This window comes from Diadema antillarum, unplaced genomic scaffold (assembly GCF_040938485.1).
Source record: "Diadema antillarum isolate AM-2024a unplaced genomic scaffold, OU_Dant_1.0 seq00001593_RagTag, whole genome shotgun sequence".
NCBI lineage: Eukaryota > Metazoa > Echinodermata > Echinoidea > Diadematoida > Diadematidae > Diadema > Diadema antillarum.
Window position 1 is genome coordinate 1 of NW_027272309.1, and position 19432 is coordinate 19432.

The window sequence follows — 19432 nt, forward strand, 5'->3', positions numbered from 1 at the left end:
CATAGCCAAAAAAGCCCAGCCTGATTAGGGTTAAAGGGTTAATCCCCATTTTACATCCTTTCTCCTCCTCCTAACTTCAGATCCAGTTCCTGGCAGAAGTCCTCCAGTGGCGAGCCCAGAGCACCCCAGACCACGTCCTCTTCTCTCTGCTCAACAACAAAGTAAGCATCCACCCAAGTTAATATAATAATAATGGAGTCTTTTAGTGTGCCATGTCTGTCACACATGACACTTCCTCGTGATTCCTTGAGGAAGATGAATGCGGGATGGGGATTGGGGTGGGGGGAATGGAGAGGGGATTAATCATGGGAAAGCTGGTATTGCGATTATCTTTTTATAACAGTTTGTGCAGAATAATCTGTGTCTCACAAACCATCGACATTTCCACATTCAAGACAGCTTTTACCCTCTCAGCTTTCTCGGAACACTGGTCATACAATAGTAATTGTCATGTAATCCACTTTTCTGTACCACTGTACTTCTTGTGCGGCATGTGTCAATCCCAAAATGAAACTGGTCTTAACTATTGTGCATTAAGAAAGTAATTGCAGGAAATTTGCTTCATTTGAGTAGTGATAAGTTTCACACGTGAACAAATGATTGCAGGAGATTGCCTCATTTAGTAGATGTCTATAACATATTATCTCTTTCGTGTACAACTTAGTCCAGGAAATCATCTCAACGGAAAATGGGGGGGGGGGTGGGAGGGCGAAAGGGAAGGGGGATGAATGCCAGATACAAGGGAAGGACAGAAACAGACGCAGAGAGAAAGTAATAATGTATACTAACATTACTCTATGTTTCTGTGAACTCTGACCCCCAAGGGAAGGGCAGAAAGAGAGAGAGAGTGAAAGTAATAATGTATACTAACATTACTCTATGTTTCTGTGAACTGTGACCCCCAAGGGAAGGGTGGAAAGAGAGGGAGAGTGAAAGTAATAATGCATCCTAACATTACTCTATGTTTCTGTGAACTCTGACCCCCAAGGGAAGGGCAGAAAGAGAGAGAGAGAAAGTAATAATGTATACTAACATTACTCTATGTTTCTGTGACCTATCCTGACCCCCAAGGGTCAAGTGGGCGTGACCCTGAACTGCAGCCAGCTGCACAAGCGGGCGGAGCGAGTGGCCGTACTACTACAGGACAAGGGGAAGGTCAACTCAGGTGACCACGTGGCCCTCATCTACCCGCCGGGCCTGGACCTGATCGTGGCGTTCTACGGTTGTCTCTATGTTGGTGAGTTCTCAGTTGGAGAATCTGGAGAAGTGATGCCTCAAAGTGAAATCTGTGTTTTTAAAATGTTGCTAGGGAAACCATCAGCAAACAGTAAATCATGAAAGTAAGATTTCAGTCAAAGCATGTGTCGTTTCTTTCATGACATAAAAGAAAACCAAAGTATGCGGGTCATAATAAAAGCACTACTCTCAGTTTTCTGGACAATATAATAAACAATACATTTTTTTTTTTTTTTTTTATAGATGAAATAAAGATTTTGTGATAGCCCCACACCTGCATATCTATGTTGGGTTGGGGCATTTTCAGATGTATGATATTGAATATGTTTCAGTACTGTGTTATTGAGTGGACAAACCAACAACAACAAAAACATGTGGGTATTTTTGTTTTCAGTCATCAAGAGCAAAGTGCAACCAGTTCAAAAAAAGAAAAATTAGTTTCCCTCACCCAGGCATATTCACCTTTGCCACACCGAAATCAGCATACTGTAAAAGTGGATATTTTCGCGCGACTAATCTTTCACGCTCGGCCCAGTAAGAAGAGTTTCGCATGTTTTTAATTCCGCAGAATCAAGACATCAACTATTGGAACATATGGCAAGCAAAAATATTTGCGTGCTTTTATTTTTGCGCTCATTTCTAGTTGTGCGAATGTGCATGAAAATTTCCACTTTTACAGTAATCGGAGAAGAGTAGAACATGCTATATTATCATCTATATATGACGTTTTAGCCGCGCATTAAAAACGTGTATTGTCCGCGCAATTTTTACCGTTCAATATCAGAGCATATTGAACGAAATGCATAGGCCAACGTATTAATTCCCCATAGCCTACCGTTGTTACTGGCCGTTCAAGATCACACCATATTCTCGTCTGTTGCGCGAGCGTTTGCTGAGTGCGCAAACGCTTGCTACTAGTGCGGGGTCATTTTGTTAAAATTGACAAGCGCACAAACAGCTTGCACCACGCAGTTTTAGGGACTTCCCCTTTTCAGCGCTGGGATGTGACTGCTGGTCCGAGTTACTGAGTAACTTCAAAGACGAGTAGAAGCCCGGTATTTTTCTGCAGTTTATGATTGCTCTACTTGATTGTAGATGATAATAATTACATTGGATGGCATTGATTCATGGAATACCAGGGAATATTGCACTCATCTTCGATTCGTGCAATATTGGCCCAAACTCGTGCAATATTCCCTGGTATCCCATTCATAGCCATCCAATATGATATAATTCTTGCAGTGAACAGATAGTCACATGGTGACATTTAGATCACAAGATGTTATATGCCAACTCTGTGCGCTGTATTTCCACAGGGGCTGTTCCCGTGACGGTCCGTCCTCCCCACGCCCAGAGTCTGGTGACCACCCTGCCCACGGTCAGAATGGTGGTGGAGGTCAGCAAGTCTGTGGTGGTCCTCTCCACGGCAACCATCATCAAGCTTCTCAAGTCAAAGGTCAGAGTTCACAGCAAGGAGATGCATTGATAAACAAATGAGAGAGAGAGAAAGGGAGGGAGTGAGTTATAAGCTCAGGTGATTGTGTGATTTACAATGTACACGCAGATGGTACACATGCAAAAGGAATTCTAACAGTCTTTTGCAAAGCTAGCTGTAACATCGTGGAGTTCTGAGTTAGTTTAACCTAACCATAGACATCGTACCCTTAGTAGTATCTTGGCACTTTGGAAAGCATCCTTTGTGTGTGTATGTGTGTTAAAGTGTCTGTGTGTACAAGTATGTGTGCACATGTGTGTGTAATTGTGTGTATGCGTGTGTTTTTGTGTTTCAGGCAGGGACAGTGTGAAGTGTTGTAGAGGGAGAAGAGAAATAAACAGAAATTGTTGAAATTGGAGTTGCCACATTCTCTTTTTTTGATTATTTCAATGAACAGCACATGAGAATTTCTAAAGTAATCATCATGGTCCTCCAAAATCAAGACCCATTTACAAATAAGTGTAATATTCTTCCAATGCCTTTTAGGAAGCAAAAGTTATTTCATGACCATATAAATGACAACAAGGTTCCTTTTTTTGAAAATTAGATTCGTGAGCATTGATTAAAGAATAAACATCACCGTAAGAGTGCAACAACATGTGTAAAATTCACAGGCTGTGGTCATGTTGTAAGTTTCACCTGTCAATGTTGCTCCCGCCGCCCATCAAAATCCAGGAGGCCATGGGTACTGTGGATGTCAAGACATGGCCCCCTCTCCTCGACACCGACGACCTTCCAAAGAAGAAGCTTCCGGGGATCTACCGTGCCCCTACTGCCGAGATGCTCTGCTTCCTAGACTTCAGCGTCTCCACCACTGGCATGCTGGCCGGGGTTAAGGTTGGTATTACAGTGGACTCCCATTAGAACAAAGTCCTCGGGACCGGCAGTTTTCTTTCGTTGCATCGAAATTTCGTTATAACGGAACAAATAAACAATGAAAATGCAGAGCCGATAATATTGCGACCTTATTTGTTATTTCGTTGTATCCGGAATTTTGTTATAACAGTGTTCATTATAACGGGAATGCACTGTAGTTGTGTTTGTCTGTGCTGTTTGGATGGGTTGTGATGATGGTGGTTGGGGGAGGGGGGCAGTAGTACGTTGTCATGGAAACAAGGGTTTGATAGGTTATGTGCATTATTGTGTGTATTTCAAATGACGATATTGGTAAGTGTGTTGGGATCAGTGTCGATGGTTAGTCCAGATATTCATTGTCAGACACCCAACTTAATTACAAATTATGTGATGTCTCAAGATGAGAGATGATGCTGATGCTGATGTGGAGGAGAATGGTGATGATGATGATGATGATGATGGTAGTGGGGATGATAATGATGACCACAGCCATGATAGTGAAGATGATTTGGAAGTAGTAGTGTTGATGATTGTAATAGTGAATGATGATGATGATGATGGTGATGATGGTGGTGATTGCGATGAAAATGTTGATGATCATCATCATCATAGTAGAGACAGTAAATATGGTTTGGAGGTGTTATGGTAGTGTCAGTGATTATAAGGATGAATTATGATGATGATGATGATGATGATGATGATGATGATGACGATGATGACTATAATAGCAATGACGATTTTGATGATGGTGATGCTGGTGATGATGATGAACACCACAACAGTGACAGTGAAATTGCATGGAAGTGGTAGTGTTGGTGATTATAATGATGAGTGGTGATGATGGCGACTTGATGGTAGTTACCATGGTGATGATGATGATGTGGGAAATAGTAGAGACAACAGTGATGGCAATGGTAGTCACAATGACGACGACGACCATGATGATGATGATGATGATGATGATGATGATGATGATGATGATGATGATGATGATTGTGATCATAAAGGAGATATCTTAAAGATAGTGATGGTGCTGATGATAGTGATATGATATTATGGCGATAATGAATGCCAGTAATTGTAAATACTAGAGTCAGTCTATGAAACATGCTACAACCAAGTAACATACATCAATATAAATTCTCTTTCACGGACAATGACAGTTCTTGTTGCTCATCATTGTTCTTTTGCTTTGTCTCATTTTTGTGTGATTCCACCAGATGTCCCATGCTGCAGCCAGTGCCGTGTGCCGCGCCCAGAAGTTTGCCTGTGAGCTGTACCCCTCCAGAGTGGTATGCCTGTGTCTGGACCCCTACTGTGGCCTGGGATTCGTCCTGTGGGTTCTCAGCAGGTTAGTTGGCTAGCCGGGTCACTGTTAGATAATAGATCAGGCTCAAGACTCAAAACAGGGGATACATTAAGATTGGTCTCTACACATTGGTGCATTCATGAACAAGATACTGTAAAAGCTGTTATTTTGGCGTACAGATATTTTCACAAATGAGGAGATCACAGACATTTTTACGAGATGTTGTTTTCATGATTTGACATCGAGGCGATTGTAAGTGCTTTAATGCCACCCGAGCATTGAGAATTAAGGGTTTCTGGGACGAACACTGCACTAGGGCTTTCTATAGCTCAGTTGGTAGAGCACCGGTCTAGCAATCCGGAGGTCTCGGGTTCGAATCCCGATGGAATCCCATTTTCTTTGCTCACTTTTCCACTAATAATTTATATTCTTTCTGGTCAGTTTATTCTGTCTTTATTTGTTACAAACTCAAAAAGCTGCATCACTTCGGTGATCCCTCGCATTTATCCCCAAGTTGAATTATCCTTCGGGTTTATGCCAGGTTCAAGTGTTGTGCGTGTGTGTCACACACAAACACACTGCTATAGCTTCTGACCACCCGAGCATTGAGAATTAAGGGTTTCTGGGACGAACACTGCACTAGGGCTTTCTATAGCTCAGTCGGTAGAGCACCGGTCTAGCAATCCGGAGGTCTCGGGTTCGAATCCCGATGGAATCCCATTTTCTTTGCTCACTTTTCCACTAATAATTTATATTCTTTCTGGTCAGTTTATTCTGTCTTTATTTGCTTTAATGCCTGTCAGTTCACTCGTTCAATTTAATATGATCAAGATCAGGGGGCGATATTTTCGTGTGTTGTTAAATTCGCTGCCCAACAGTGATTTGTGAAATTTGCCAGAATTAAACTCTCTCGAAAATAACAGCTCTTCCAGTACATGACAATCTGTATGTGTTAATGTCTGTGTAAATGATATGATTTCCCTAAATGCTTCAGTCTAAAGAGTCGTTGGTCACATAGAAATGAGTTAATTGATTTCAGAATCTCAAGATTTTGAATTACGCAAGGCTGTGAGTCAAGCTGTTCAAATTGTGCATATGTAGAGTTATTATCATTTTTATTGGCTTCAATCAATCAGTCAGTCAATCAGTCAATCAACTGTCATTGCCAGGCATTCAAATATGTTATCCATAGTATAACTATATCACAGCTTGCACTTCATGCAAAAGATAAGTCATTTCGTAACTGTAATCTTCTTTGCTTTGACTCCAGTGTGTACTCTGGACACCAGTCCATCCTCATCCCACCAACGGAGATTGAGACCAACCCTGCCCTCTGGCTAACGGCTCTCAGTCAGCACAAAGGTAATTGGATTGTTTCCTTTGTCATCATTGCAGATTTTTAAGCACACACAAGCTTTTAGTGATGAGTGCTTAGCAGATAGTGCGTTCTCATTTGTGGATTTTTTTTTCCTACCAATGGTGGTGTATCTGTTTGATTCTGTGCTTGGTATCTATCTATCCTTTCCTCTTCGCCTTTTCTACAAATTAATGGCATGAGCTTTCTCTTGTCCTCATCACATATGTATGTGTCTGTGTATATATCTATCTGTGTTATATGTTAATCCATCCAGATATCTATTTATCTATCTATCTATCTATCTGTCTATCTATCTATCTATCTATCTATGTATCTTTCTATCTATATATCTGTCTGTCTATCTATCTATCTATCTATCTATCTATCTTTCTATCTATATATCTATCTGTCTATCTATCTGTCTATCCATCTATCTATCTATCTATCTATCTATCTTTCTACCTATCTTTCTATCTATCTGTCTATCCATCCATCTATCTATCTATCTTCCTATCTACATGTATATATCTATCTATCTGTCTGTCTATCCATCTATCTATCTATCTATCTATATGTGTCAGTTTCTCTCTTTTTCTCTCACTCACTCCCCATCTTTCTCTCACTGTGCTTATTTGTGTTGTAACATATGAGACCAGATGCCTGTTTCATAAAGATTGATCATAAGATTGATCTTATGATTGATGCGATTAAAAAACACTTATGCTCAATCTGCTATAAATTTGTGCTTTAAATCAAAGGTATTCAAACAGTCTTGCAATCAGGATTGATTTTACGCTCGATTCGCTAAGTTACGCTCGATTCGCTAAGTTACGCTCAATAAATCATGCGTAAGATCAATCGTAACTCTTTATGAAACAGACCCCAGATCGTACTGCTGCTTGAATATATGTAGACGTATTGGACTACATGAAGCATAATGTGTGGGACTGCGTGAATGACATCTGTTTCTCTTGTTCCTTCCTGGCAGTCCGAGACACCTTCTGCTCCTACTCAGTGATGGAAGTGTGCACCAAGGGACTAGGTCAGAGCATCGGAACGCTGAAGGTAATCAAGCGATGTCTCCTTGTTGTTGTATGTTTAAGTTACTTTTCTGTTGTTAAACCCCGGTAGCGCAGATGCTTTGTCCTTTTGTTGATTGTGGAGCACAGAATTTGCAGGGGTGTGTGGGGGGTTGTGTGTCTGTTTGTCTTTGTGTCGTAGATGCTGTGTCCACAATTTAGGCAGTCACAGTCCTGTTTAGGCAAAATCCCAATGTGAAACATTTACTTGCTCTTGTGTGCAATTTGCATTGAGTAGATATGTTGTTGTTGTTTTTTTGGAAATACAATGTACATATATGAATGTTGTTGTGATATGAACAGTGGTGAAAAGCTCTTGGACTGATGTGAGTGCTTTCTGTCTGCTAAACCTATTTTTTTTTTTAAAGGAGGAGATCAAAAAGCTTATGTGATTCAGAGTTGAGCCAATAAGTTCTGTTGATGTGTTCTGAGATGTTACTCCGTAAATATCAAGTTTTGAGTAGCAGTTTTGAGGGGTTGTTTCTAGGAGGGAAACTATCTTCTGGCTTCTGAGCTAATCTATCATTTTGGAGAATATGAAGTGTGAAATGCACTTATCAAACTTGCCAGATTTTTAAAAGTGGCAATTTTTTAAGCTGCTGCAAAAAGGACATACTTTTAATTTTGTCATGTTTTATTTTTTTGAATCCCACTTTGATAAATGATGTGCCTGTGACAGAAGAGTTGTGATGAAGAAATAGTGTGAGGGATAATTGTTTGTTGCTATGGAGATAATACTTTTTTGAAGTTTAAGTGCAGATGTTGCAGAGTCATATGATGATTTTCTGCCTGCTTTTGTCGTTGTTCACAGGCGAGAGGCATCTCACTGTCGGCCGTCCGCTACTGCGTCATCGTCGCTGAGGAGCGACCCAGGGTGGCGCTCTCCAACTCCTTCTCCAAGCTCTTCTCCAGCCTGGGGCTCTCGCCGCGGGCCGTCAGCACGTCGTTCGGTTGCCGCGTCAACATGGCCATCGCACTGCAGGTAACACGATCATCCATCCATGCTGCATGTTCGAATATTATTGCTTTCAATAGGATAGTAGAAAAAGAAAAAGTCTCATCTGTAAGATGTACTGCCCTGAAAATGGTGATCTTTGTCTGTGTGCATTAGTAAAATGCATCAAAACATGACATTGTAACTTTCTTTCACTGCTTCTAGATAAAGAATCAAATGACAAGTATACCCCGCCCATAGTAGTTGTATGTTGTCAAGTCTTCTGTTCGTGAGTTTGATGCAATTTGTGTCATGTAACCCTTTGTATCATCATGCTTTTGTCTTTTTTGTGTTTACTGCCAAAATACTCACACTTAGGATCAAAGGCATGTGCATTTATCTCAACATTTCATTCTTTAAGCCTTATCATCGAAGTGAGAGTGTCTCTTCTGTTTTCAGAAAAATTATATTAACTGGTATTAGATTTGCATAGATAGAATAGTTTGCATGCAATTGTCTGAGTTGATACTGAGTAGATATCAGTGGTTCGTCTAGTGCATGACTGCTTTGTTTTCTGATGTAGAAAAAAACAACAAATGATGCCAGTATAAATATCAATAACAACAGATATCAAAAGAAACATGCATAAACATGTACAACTTGATACATAAACCTTACCTGAGACAACATACACAGGAGCAGAGAAATCGACTTACGTATATACATTGCATGCGCCTTGCACACAGTTTTACATGCTTACACAGAATTAGTGGAAATTTCAGAGGTCTAAAGTAATTGCTGAACACATGCACGATTATAGAAAGCTAGGACATTGATCGCTGATGTTGTGCACCCTTGGAGTTTTAATGATCTTTGACCTTTCTTCCCTTTACTCTTATGACATAGACCTTTGGAATAAGCACACAGGCAAGTTCAGCCACGAGTCTCGTAATTAAATTAGGGTATTGATGGATTGAGAGGTATGATCAGCTGCATTTACACCCTTTCCTAACGTCTTGCTCGCACCAATGCGTTGAACCGATGCGTTTCCATTTCAATGTGAATACTTGAGAAAAAAGTGTATGTTAATCGGGGAATACACAACTTGAATACGACCTGAAATGACATTGATATGACTATGTTGCATTACCCATGCGATAAGGGGAAAGAAATCAACAAGGCAAAGAATCTCGAGAAATTTTTGACATCTATTACTCTCAAAAATTGATCTATTACTCTCTAAAAATTTTCACACTGCGTTTCCATTTAGATTCTCCCCAGCGAACCAACATTGAGAAGGTATTGCAATGACATCGAAATCAAACAGAATAATCCTGAAGAAACCTTGATATGGCAACGGATCTATCAAAAATGCATTGAGATTATCATGCATGCTTCGTCGGCCGCTGATATTAACACGCACTCTACGACAAAAGCTGCATGCATTTAAATTGATATGGTACCTACACTGACATCAAAACAAAAGTTCTGAAGTGAATCAAAGCATAAAATCTCAATCTGAACACTCAATGGAATCACATCAACCATAGATATTCTTGGTCAGCTGTTGCTGGTTGTAAACCATCGTTGTCACTGTTTCTGGTCTTGAAAGAGATGAAGAAATCAAAAATTACTTTCAGGAATATCCGGTTTGACCGCAAACTTCAGAACACTCGGTGACAGCTGGCCAGGTAGCACAAATCAGGGAGCATGAGACAGACAGACAGACACAAAGACACACACACACACACACACACACACACACACACACACACACACACACACACACACACACACACACACACACACACACACACACACACACACACACACACACACACACACACACATACACACACACACACACATACACACACATACCTTACAATGTATCTGCATGCAACATGCTGATTTGCGGGCATTATTCGACATCGCAAGGAGTTGAACCACGTTGAAATGATCAAGCATTTGCATTTTTCAATGTTAGCATCATTCTACGTATGCGACATAATTGACACAGTATTTCCACAGCTGATACTAAGATATGTGGACATACAAAGTGTAGGTGATTTGTTGGCTTGTAAATATCGACTGACGCAAGGAATGTCATAAGAAATAGCATGAGCAAAAAATGTGGAGTTTCTCGTCGCGTCAACTTACGCAAGTTTTTGGAGACGTACATGATGTTGACGTGGGGGAGATCTAGAAGTAATATTTATTTATATTTCTTGATATTTTTCGCATTTGTCGTTACCAGGGTGCATCCAGTCCCGATCCAACAACTGTCTACGTCGACACGAGAGCGCTGAGGAACGACAGAGTGACCATCGTCGAGAAAGGAAGCCCTCACAGTCTCTGCGTCATGGAGTCGGGAAAGGTCAGTGGCACCATCGGTCACCATAGTGCTCATTGTCCAAAACGATGTCAGAACTTACACGGATGTGAAGGGATGGGACTGCTCCAGTATAAGGAGGGAAAATGGGCAGCATACAAAGCTGGTGAAAAATCATGGGCATACATCCCACTCGAGTATGTGTGCCCATGATTTTGTTTATGTCATAGCTATTACTGAAAAACGGTGGATAATTGATGTTTACTTGAATACGTCAGTGATCTGAAGGGCAGCTTGTCAGTCAGTTATGATAAAAGTTTAACATTGTTGGTATTAGATATGTGTATGATGTAAACATTTGAGAATTCTTCCCCCTCCCTGTTCCTACAGATCTTGCCTGGTGTCAAAGTGGTCATCGCCCATCCAGAGACCATGGGACAGTGTGCTGACTCGCATCTTGGAGAGGTGAGGACGGAGAGGAGTACTGCATACGCCAAATATTTCGCAAGGCTTTTATTTTCGCGAGCATTACGAGTCAGGTGCCATTCACAAATTTAAAGACAAATGAAGATGCAATGTATTGCCTGAGATCCTGATATGAATGTGATGTCCACACGTGCATTTCTCCATTCTGTACTGTACTCCACGATTGTGAATTTATCCACTCATTAAATTGTCGGGTAGTCCAGATTCGCGAAAGTTTAGACGAGCTAAATATTTGCCGTTTACAATAGTTGATGTTGGTGGTAAAGTGGTGATAATTATTTCTTGGGGCTATAGCGATGGTAGTAGGTGTTGCAGTTGTAATAGTTTTAGCAGTGGGTGTTGGACATATACTACGTGGTGGTAGAGTGTGCAAGAGAGTGAGGACTGAGTTGATACTGTGGTATGGTGAAAGTGATGGTAGTTGTAGTGGAAGTAATAATGATGGAAGTTACTGCAGTAGCAAGTGTGGTACTGGGGGTAAGAGTTGGTAGTGGGTGTGGTATGTACATGTAAGTAGTTGTGAGAGGCTCTGAAAGTAGTAGTTTTGTACTGTGATTATGTTGGGGTTAGATGTAGTTTGCAGTAATATGTGTGAACGATGCAGTGGAATTCAGTATCATAATTGGAAGAGCACAGGAAGTTGTTGTACCAGTGATTGCAAGTCTGTGTAGTTCAAAACATTGTCTCCAAAATGTTGTGACTTGTATGAAGGCAAGACATTGCCAATAATCATCCCATTTTACATTTGGGTTCATTTTTCATCACCTCCGCAGATCTGGGTGAGCTCCCCGCACAATTCCTGCGGCTACTTCACGATATATGGCGACGATTCACTACACAACGACCACTTCAGCGCCCAGCTCTCCACTGGGGAAACGAGGGCGACATTCGCCCGCACTGGCTACCTCGGCTTCTTGAAGCGGACGGACCTGACGCAAGCCGATGGAGGTAAAAAGGCCCCCTGTCCTGAATAGTTCTTTCGTCATAGACCACTTCACTAACATTGATGCCATGCAAACCTTTTTAACATTAGTTCATCATGACAATATGATAACATGCCCAAGGTTTGCAAAGCATTGACACAAATAATGCATACACACTGGGTTTTAAGTACAGAAATGGAAACACATCAATTGAACAACTTCATTCTTGATCCTCAGTTAAAATACCCAAATATTTGATTTTTTTTAATCTACATTCTACTGTAGGCATATTTAATCATCTCAAAGCAATTTCCAAACTTTACCACACATACTTAAAGAGGTTTTAATCAGTGAAAATGATAATCATAGACAAGTAGGATTTTCTTTCTTGATTTTTCTGAGGATGACACTGAAATCATTACCTCAGCTCTGATGACAGTTTACGAATGTGCAAGAAAAGTGAAAGCTGTTTCTCCCATCTTGCGTAGTTGTATTCATTTGAAGTGAATGTCTTTCAACAAAACCTTTGTAAGAGACAATGGTAAGTGATAATGACAATGTTGGAGGTATTGATGTTCAAATATCACTGATATGAATGTTCTCAAATTTACATAACTTTTCATGAAAATCTGATCCTCCATGATCTTTTTTTTTTTTTTTTTTTGGGGGGGGGGGGGGGGGTAATTTTTTCTAATCAAGTATTTGATATATGACAATTAGTCTACCACCCAACCATCTCTTTTCTTTTTATTTTGGTACTTCTCACATTACTCTTGAAGTTTGTTGCTGAAGTTCATTGATGCATATGTAGTGTAGAGTAGAGTAGAGAGTACTTTCAAATAGTGTCTTCGCAAGGAAAAATCATTTTATGTTTTTGTCTTCCGGTAGATCGCCATGATGCCCTCTTTGTCGTGGGCTCCCTAGACGAGACTCTGATGATGAGAGGGATGCGCTACCACCCAATCGACATCGAGAACACCGTCCTCCGGTGTCACAAGAACGTTTGCGAATGGTGAGATCAAAAATTATTTCATCATGGACCTTAAAACTAGAGGGTTTGAGGCTATTCAAGCAAACATGTTTTGACTGTGTCCAGTGGCATGAAATTAAGAAAACTAAAAGGGAATTGATTCCAAAATCGTCACATCTCAGAAAATAAGGAGACTTTTGGTTGTAGGGTTTCATGAATGCTCTATATGAACTGATAAAAGGTGTTCTTTTAAAGTATTACAGTCACAGTAGGTATGGTCTTGTGCAAGGCTTTGTTATTGACAATAATTCAGTGGTTGCAATTTAAATGTCTCTGACTGAATTATGTAGTAACTGATGATGAAAGTTATAAGTTACCAACTCAAATTGATTGCAATTTTCAATAGATTTAGAAAAGAAAGTTTTGTGTGAACCACAGAGCGAGTGTTAATGTATCGGTCTATTTGTTTCACTTCGTTTTACAGTGCTGTCTTCACATGGACCAATCTACTGGTGGTCGTCGTCGAGCTCGACGGCAAGGAGAGCGAGGCCTTGGACCTGGTGCCGCTGGTGACCAACGCCGTGCTAGAGGAACACTACCTCATCGTCGGCGTGGTCGTCATGGTCGACCCGGCGGTCATCCCCATCAACTCCCGGGGGGAGAAGCAGCGCATGCACCTCCGCGACGGCTTCCTAGCCGACCAACTGGACCCCATCTACGTTGCCTACAACATGTAGAGGGCGAACACCCCCCGTGTAGCCCCTGCCTGCAACGTTGTGGCAGCAAGTGGATGGTGGTGAGGTGGGAGTTGCTTACGCAGTTTCGATTTTTGAGATCAGAAGAAGCGTTGATAGGCTTTGGTGTACATGACCGTGTTCCCTGCGACATGTTACAGGCACGTAGGTGTGTTTGCTTCGCTGGCAACATGTTGCTGCCGTTGTGTTGCTGGCAACATGTTGCAGGCACGGAAGTTGTGCATTACCTTCAGGCACACGGCGTGTGCACATGTATTTTAGGTTGCCTGTGGCATGTTGCAGCAACACCAGCAACCCATGTTCTTATGAACAGACATGAGTGTGGCAAACAATCTTTTTGTATGAATGGCCAGTTGTTGCTTAAAGTCCTGACAACGAAATGCAGACTGACCTGTGGTTGTTGCAGAATGCAAGTCTTGAATGCAAGGCAGCAAATGTTACTAGAAATTTTGTCTTGTACTCTGGATATGTGCGAGTTTGAAAAGGAGCAAGTTTTCTGCGGCTACCACACAGGCAAATATTATTGTGCAAATGCATGAACCTGTGTTTAGCATATCACGTGGAGGAGCTATGTGTGTCCTATTGTCTATCTGTGCAGAGAAAACCAAGACATCAGTAGGATTTAAGGTCATCAATCAATTACCGTTTTCCACACCAACTGGTATTAACATTGTCGGGATGTTGATGCACACCCACAACACTGTGTTTGCAAAGTGGTATGTGGCGGAGAGACACTACAATAAGGCAGTCCACTTGCCATCTACCTGGTGTAGCTGGATAGGAATGCAAAGTCAGCACACAAGAGTTGCATGAGACTTGCATGCAACGTGATTTTTTTTTTTTTTTTCGGGTGAATGCATTGTGAAATATTAACACATACGCAAACAATTTGTAATTTGCAATGCACTTGTGAAAGAAGAAGACAGGTGTTACGAACAAACAAATTCTCCTTTTTCCAGGGGGATGAATCACAGTCTTGATTCCTAATGAACTAGAATGAAACGGACTGAATTTTGTATACAGTGTAGTGTATGACGATTGGTGAATTAGAGGTGACAATCACAGTAATTATATGAAATGGAAATGAGCAAGAAATTGTGGGAGGTGTTTGATTTGCGAATATATTCACCCCGGGGCATTAAGAGCTGGTTTTTCAGTATGTTTGCAAGTCACAAATACTTTGTTGCGTGGCGGTATTTCCTGTGTGTTTTGTATTACATAATCCACAATGCGTATGAACTTCGAAACGTTGGGATGCAGTGATTGATACCTGAATCGAATGATTGTGATGCCGTATTGAATTCATATGGCATCAGATTTGTACAATGAGCACAAATTTCCGTCGTTTTATGGGTGTGCCCCTTGTGTGGAATCTTTAAATCAGCAACCGCAATTTTTTGACAACCCCCAATTTTTTTTCTCCCCTACATTCTCCACCCCCGCCCCTCCTCCTCCTGCACCCCTTTTCCTTTTCTCCTTACCCCTTCCCCCTTTCATCCCCACCCCCATCCTCCCACTCTCCTGCTCCCTTCTTCGCTTTCCACCTGGGCATCTTTCATCCCCTGTTACATTCCTCTATCTATGTGGCGTTTCATCCCGTTGCGACTCCTCGTTATCTTTGAGTCGGCCCCTTTTTCTCTCAATATTCGGTTGATGACGTTCCAATTTTCTCCCAGGTATGAAATTTTTTTTTTTTAACCATGCAGGCAGTCTCAGCTTTATAAAGTGTTTGCCACCATACTCCACAAGCACAATCTTAGGAGAATCCCTCTGAAAAGCTGGACAAAAAATTGTCTACTTCATTCATAGGCAATGCGTGAAAGTCATCATGTAGCATTTATTCTAAAGTAAAGTTTTAGAAGAAAGAAAGAAGTTTCATCAGTAGACCAGTTTCTTTTATCAATCAGTGAGCATACTTCAGTTATATCATCATCATCATCATCTTCGTCATCGTTGTTATCATCATTGTCACTGTCATAGCAACAACTATGATGAAGATCAGTGGTAATTTTTGCTTACACTTGTTCATTTCTAGTGTACCCTTGTATATGTGAGTAAATGTACAACTACAAAGGATAGACAGCTTTTATATTGTTTGCTGTATGATCAACATCATAGAACAGACTATAAGCAATTCCTTTCCATCTCACGTTGTTTTATTTAATACTGCAACTGTACATTAGTGTAACGTTTCCTGTAAGAAAACAGAGATTCTGTATAATTTGGAGGTTGTATCGCACACATCAGTTTTGTAATGTGGTGTCTATTCTCGGCTCAGATGAAGCTGTATCTTATGCAACATCTTGCACAGAGTAGTTACCGTAGCAACCACGTTGAAGTGAAATGCCACAGAATAATGTTAAAATGGTGGATGCTGTGGAGAAGTATGAATGAAACATATTTTGTGAAAAGTCTGAATGAATTTGTGAGATTGATATTAAATCATGTACCATTCTTTTATTCAAATTGGAATGAAAGTGATCAGAACTAAACATTATTCCTTGTAATTGTAAACTATGATGTATAGTTTGTTTATATTATGATATACAGTGTATATGTATATATATATATTGCTAAGGAATTCTTTCTTATTTTTTTTTCTTTTTAATTGAAAGGGTTGTAAGAAAGATGCATTATGTTGTGTTGTGTGTTTGTGAGTGTGTGAAAGCATGTGTGTGTGCTTGTGTATGTGTGTGTTTGTGCATGTGTGCATGCATAATGTGGAGCAGTAGACAAAATGTGCAATTGGAAAAAAGTAAAGTACAGCTAGAAATATGCAGGGCTTTTGTATTTAACGAGTACATTGAAAGTCTCCGTAACAGGCTACCATCCGTGGAACATAATAGGGAAATTATCCATTTATTTTTATTTGATTGATACGTGCCTTGATTTGGGATGGGTAAGAGAGGAAAAGATCCAAACGCTGTGACATGTCTGTGATTATGTGTATGACTAAAAACTCACATCATCTGTCTACTAGTGGTTTCTTTAACTATCCGCTTTCATTATAGCCTTTATTGGTAGTTAAAACACTGCTCATGTTCCCATTTGAAAAGTGCATTGCCCTGACTACGGGTCACATCGTTACTCTAATCCACTTGTGCTGACCAGTGTCAAACTTTTTCATGTCACTGGCAAAACCAGTGGATGTGAAATATATCTGTTGAAGGCTATAGCGTTAGCTCCTCTGTCCTCTTGCTTCTATTTCATATCTTTTGTTTTATATCTTCTCTCCTTTTTCTACATATATTTCTCTCTCTCTCTCTTTGTAATATATAGATATATATATATACATAAATATCTCTCTCTCCACCCACTATCTCTCACATTTTTGCTATTGTAGTGTCACATTCATGTTTTCTCTCCCTCCTCTGTATCTTTTCGTTTCTCAAATTACTGATACTTTCTATATAACTCTCTGTCTCTCTCTGTGATATATATATATATACACACTCTCTCTCTCTCGCCACCCACTATCTCTCACATTTTCTCTAGTTTAGTTTTCACTCTCATATGTTTTCTCTCCTTCCTGCTGTACTTTCCCCTTTCTTGACTAAGAGATTTTCATCTGTCTCTTTCTGAGGTGTATTTCATTCTGATTATTAATTGTGAATCTCTACATTTCTTTTCCCTCACTTTTCTTGTTTTCCTTTGTACTATGTCTTGTCCTCATAGATGCTTTAAGAGCCTTTTTTGTTCTCTTTCCCCCAAAGTAAAATCATAATGTCCTGCCAAAGAGTGAGTAGGTTTCTTTCAAACACTTAACACTCTACAGGGAAGAGAAAAGATGGCCTGCCGTATTTGTGAAACATGCTCTATGGTGTTTTGCAACTGAAGGAGTCGCGAGCTGCACTGCCAATGTGCAAGGCATACAGTCGAGACATTATTCTGCTGAGATCAGTAATGTCCGATGGGTTACACTCAGTTGTTAAGAGACAGAATCAGAAATGATGAGTATTGTGACTTTGTGTGGTAGCATTGAGATGACGTGAAGTTTTATACCAATTTGATTCGATACCTTTATGTTTCTCGTACGAGGGGGCGGCCCTGTGTATAAATACTTGAAGTATGCCGGGTTTTGTGTTGAAATGTACATTTCTGTGTATGATATGTAAGATTTTTGCGTGATGCCCTGTAGGACTGTGTGTTATAAATATCTTGCAATTCGCTTTGTAAAGACAGACAATTATATATGATTACATATCTTTATATCTTCCATTCGTTTGTAAAGTTGAGTATAGAAGCACAATTTGAAAACAAAGCATCAGAATTATTATTATTATTATCATTACTATAGTAAACAGTAAGCTTAAATAAGGCATTGCAGTTGCTTTAGATAAAGATAAATTGTTTCTCTTCCCTATGAAGGAAAGGGATCATTGCTATGTATTATTGTTGCTGATATGAAATATGTCAGTCATACCAGATTACAGAGTCTCCATCTTCCACGAAATGATGATGAATTGAAAAAAAAAAGTAATTATCAGCAAACAAAGATGAAACAAAAGAAAATGAAAACTGTGACATGCTCGTTCCGAATGAACTTGGTGCCGAACTGCAGAGCACCACATGAAAATAGTCACTTTTTTTGTATCACATCAGTCATGAGTGAGATGTTCATTGGTTTATTAGGTGTGTATACTCTCTATCCAAACAATAGCACGCAATCTTTGCCAGCCTTTAGTATTTGAATGCATCTTATTTTCTAAATGCCAAATCAATAGTTTGGATGTAAGTTATGTTGCCTTTCGTTGTTTTCATTCTATTTTTTGATATTGTATGCATATATATATATATATATATATATGCAAACACATGTATACATACATATATATATATATATATATGTATATATGCAAACACATGTATACATATATATATATATATATATATATATATATATATATATGTTCTCATTATTTCATAAGACACACAAACAACAAGTTATGATTTTGTTGAGTGTTTGTGACACACCAATGTTCTGCAGTAATATCTGTATGTGTACCATAACGAGTGTTTTGTGCATTTTGGGGAAAATAGTGAAATGCTTTGAGGAACAGCATAAAAAAAATAATATACTTAAAAAAAATAATAAGTTACCTCTCACGTTTGTCGCATGTCATCCTTGCTGTGTATTTCATTCTGTGTGTTTGTGTATGCATCTGTTTGGAATGCTGTGAATAGCATGATAAGAGGCATTAAGGACACGCAACTAAAAGGAAAACTTGGCCTTTCTCAAACATCAGTACCCCAGTTTGTGGTGACTTTCTGCCCTTAGGTGTCAGAAGTATATATGTATATATACATACATACATACACACACACACACGCATGCATATTATTGCATATAGTTTTGAATCCACACCAATAATATTTATCATTCAAGCTATGGACCTCACTCATTTTAAGGTCAATATTGTATACAGATATTCCTGTTTAGAGGTGTACACTACTATATAATATGATAATTGACATCCCCACGGGAGTTATATTTTTCCAAAGAGATTATATTTTCCCGAAGCCCGCAGCGCTTGAGGAAAAATATTTGGGGGAAACATAACTCCCAAGGGACTGCCAATTGTATTACAACGATTGAGAATGCAATATATGCTACTGTGTAATCTGTGGTCCATGTAATTAGAATACACATCATTTTAATCTGGCCCCGCTGGCAGCCAGTCATCAGTAAGTTCTGGAAATA

At 39.8% G+C, this 19432-nt stretch overlaps 1 protein-coding gene and 1 non-coding gene across 2 annotated transcripts; both read left to right on the plus strand.

Moving 5' to 3' along the window:
- Window positions 1-80: 80 nt before the first annotated feature.
- Window positions 81-15132, plus strand: LOC139710955 (disco-interacting protein 2 homolog A-like; the record flags this gene model as incomplete). Its single annotated transcript, XM_071622876.1, has 13 exons — window positions 81-161; window positions 1072-1237; window positions 2553-2692; window positions 3407-3568; window positions 4807-4937; window positions 6166-6257; window positions 7241-7317; window positions 8143-8313; window positions 10523-10642; window positions 10988-11062; window positions 11857-12031; window positions 12895-13018; window positions 13461-15132. Coding segments are annotated over 13 exons (1767 nt in total), but the record flags the coding sequence as incomplete, so codon positions are not given.
- On the plus strand, window positions 5212-5286 carry Trnaa-agc (transfer RNA alanine (anticodon AGC)). The gene has a single exon. It is a non-coding gene; the product is annotated as a tRNA-Ala (tRNA).
- Window positions 15133-19432: the final 4300 nt, after the last annotated feature.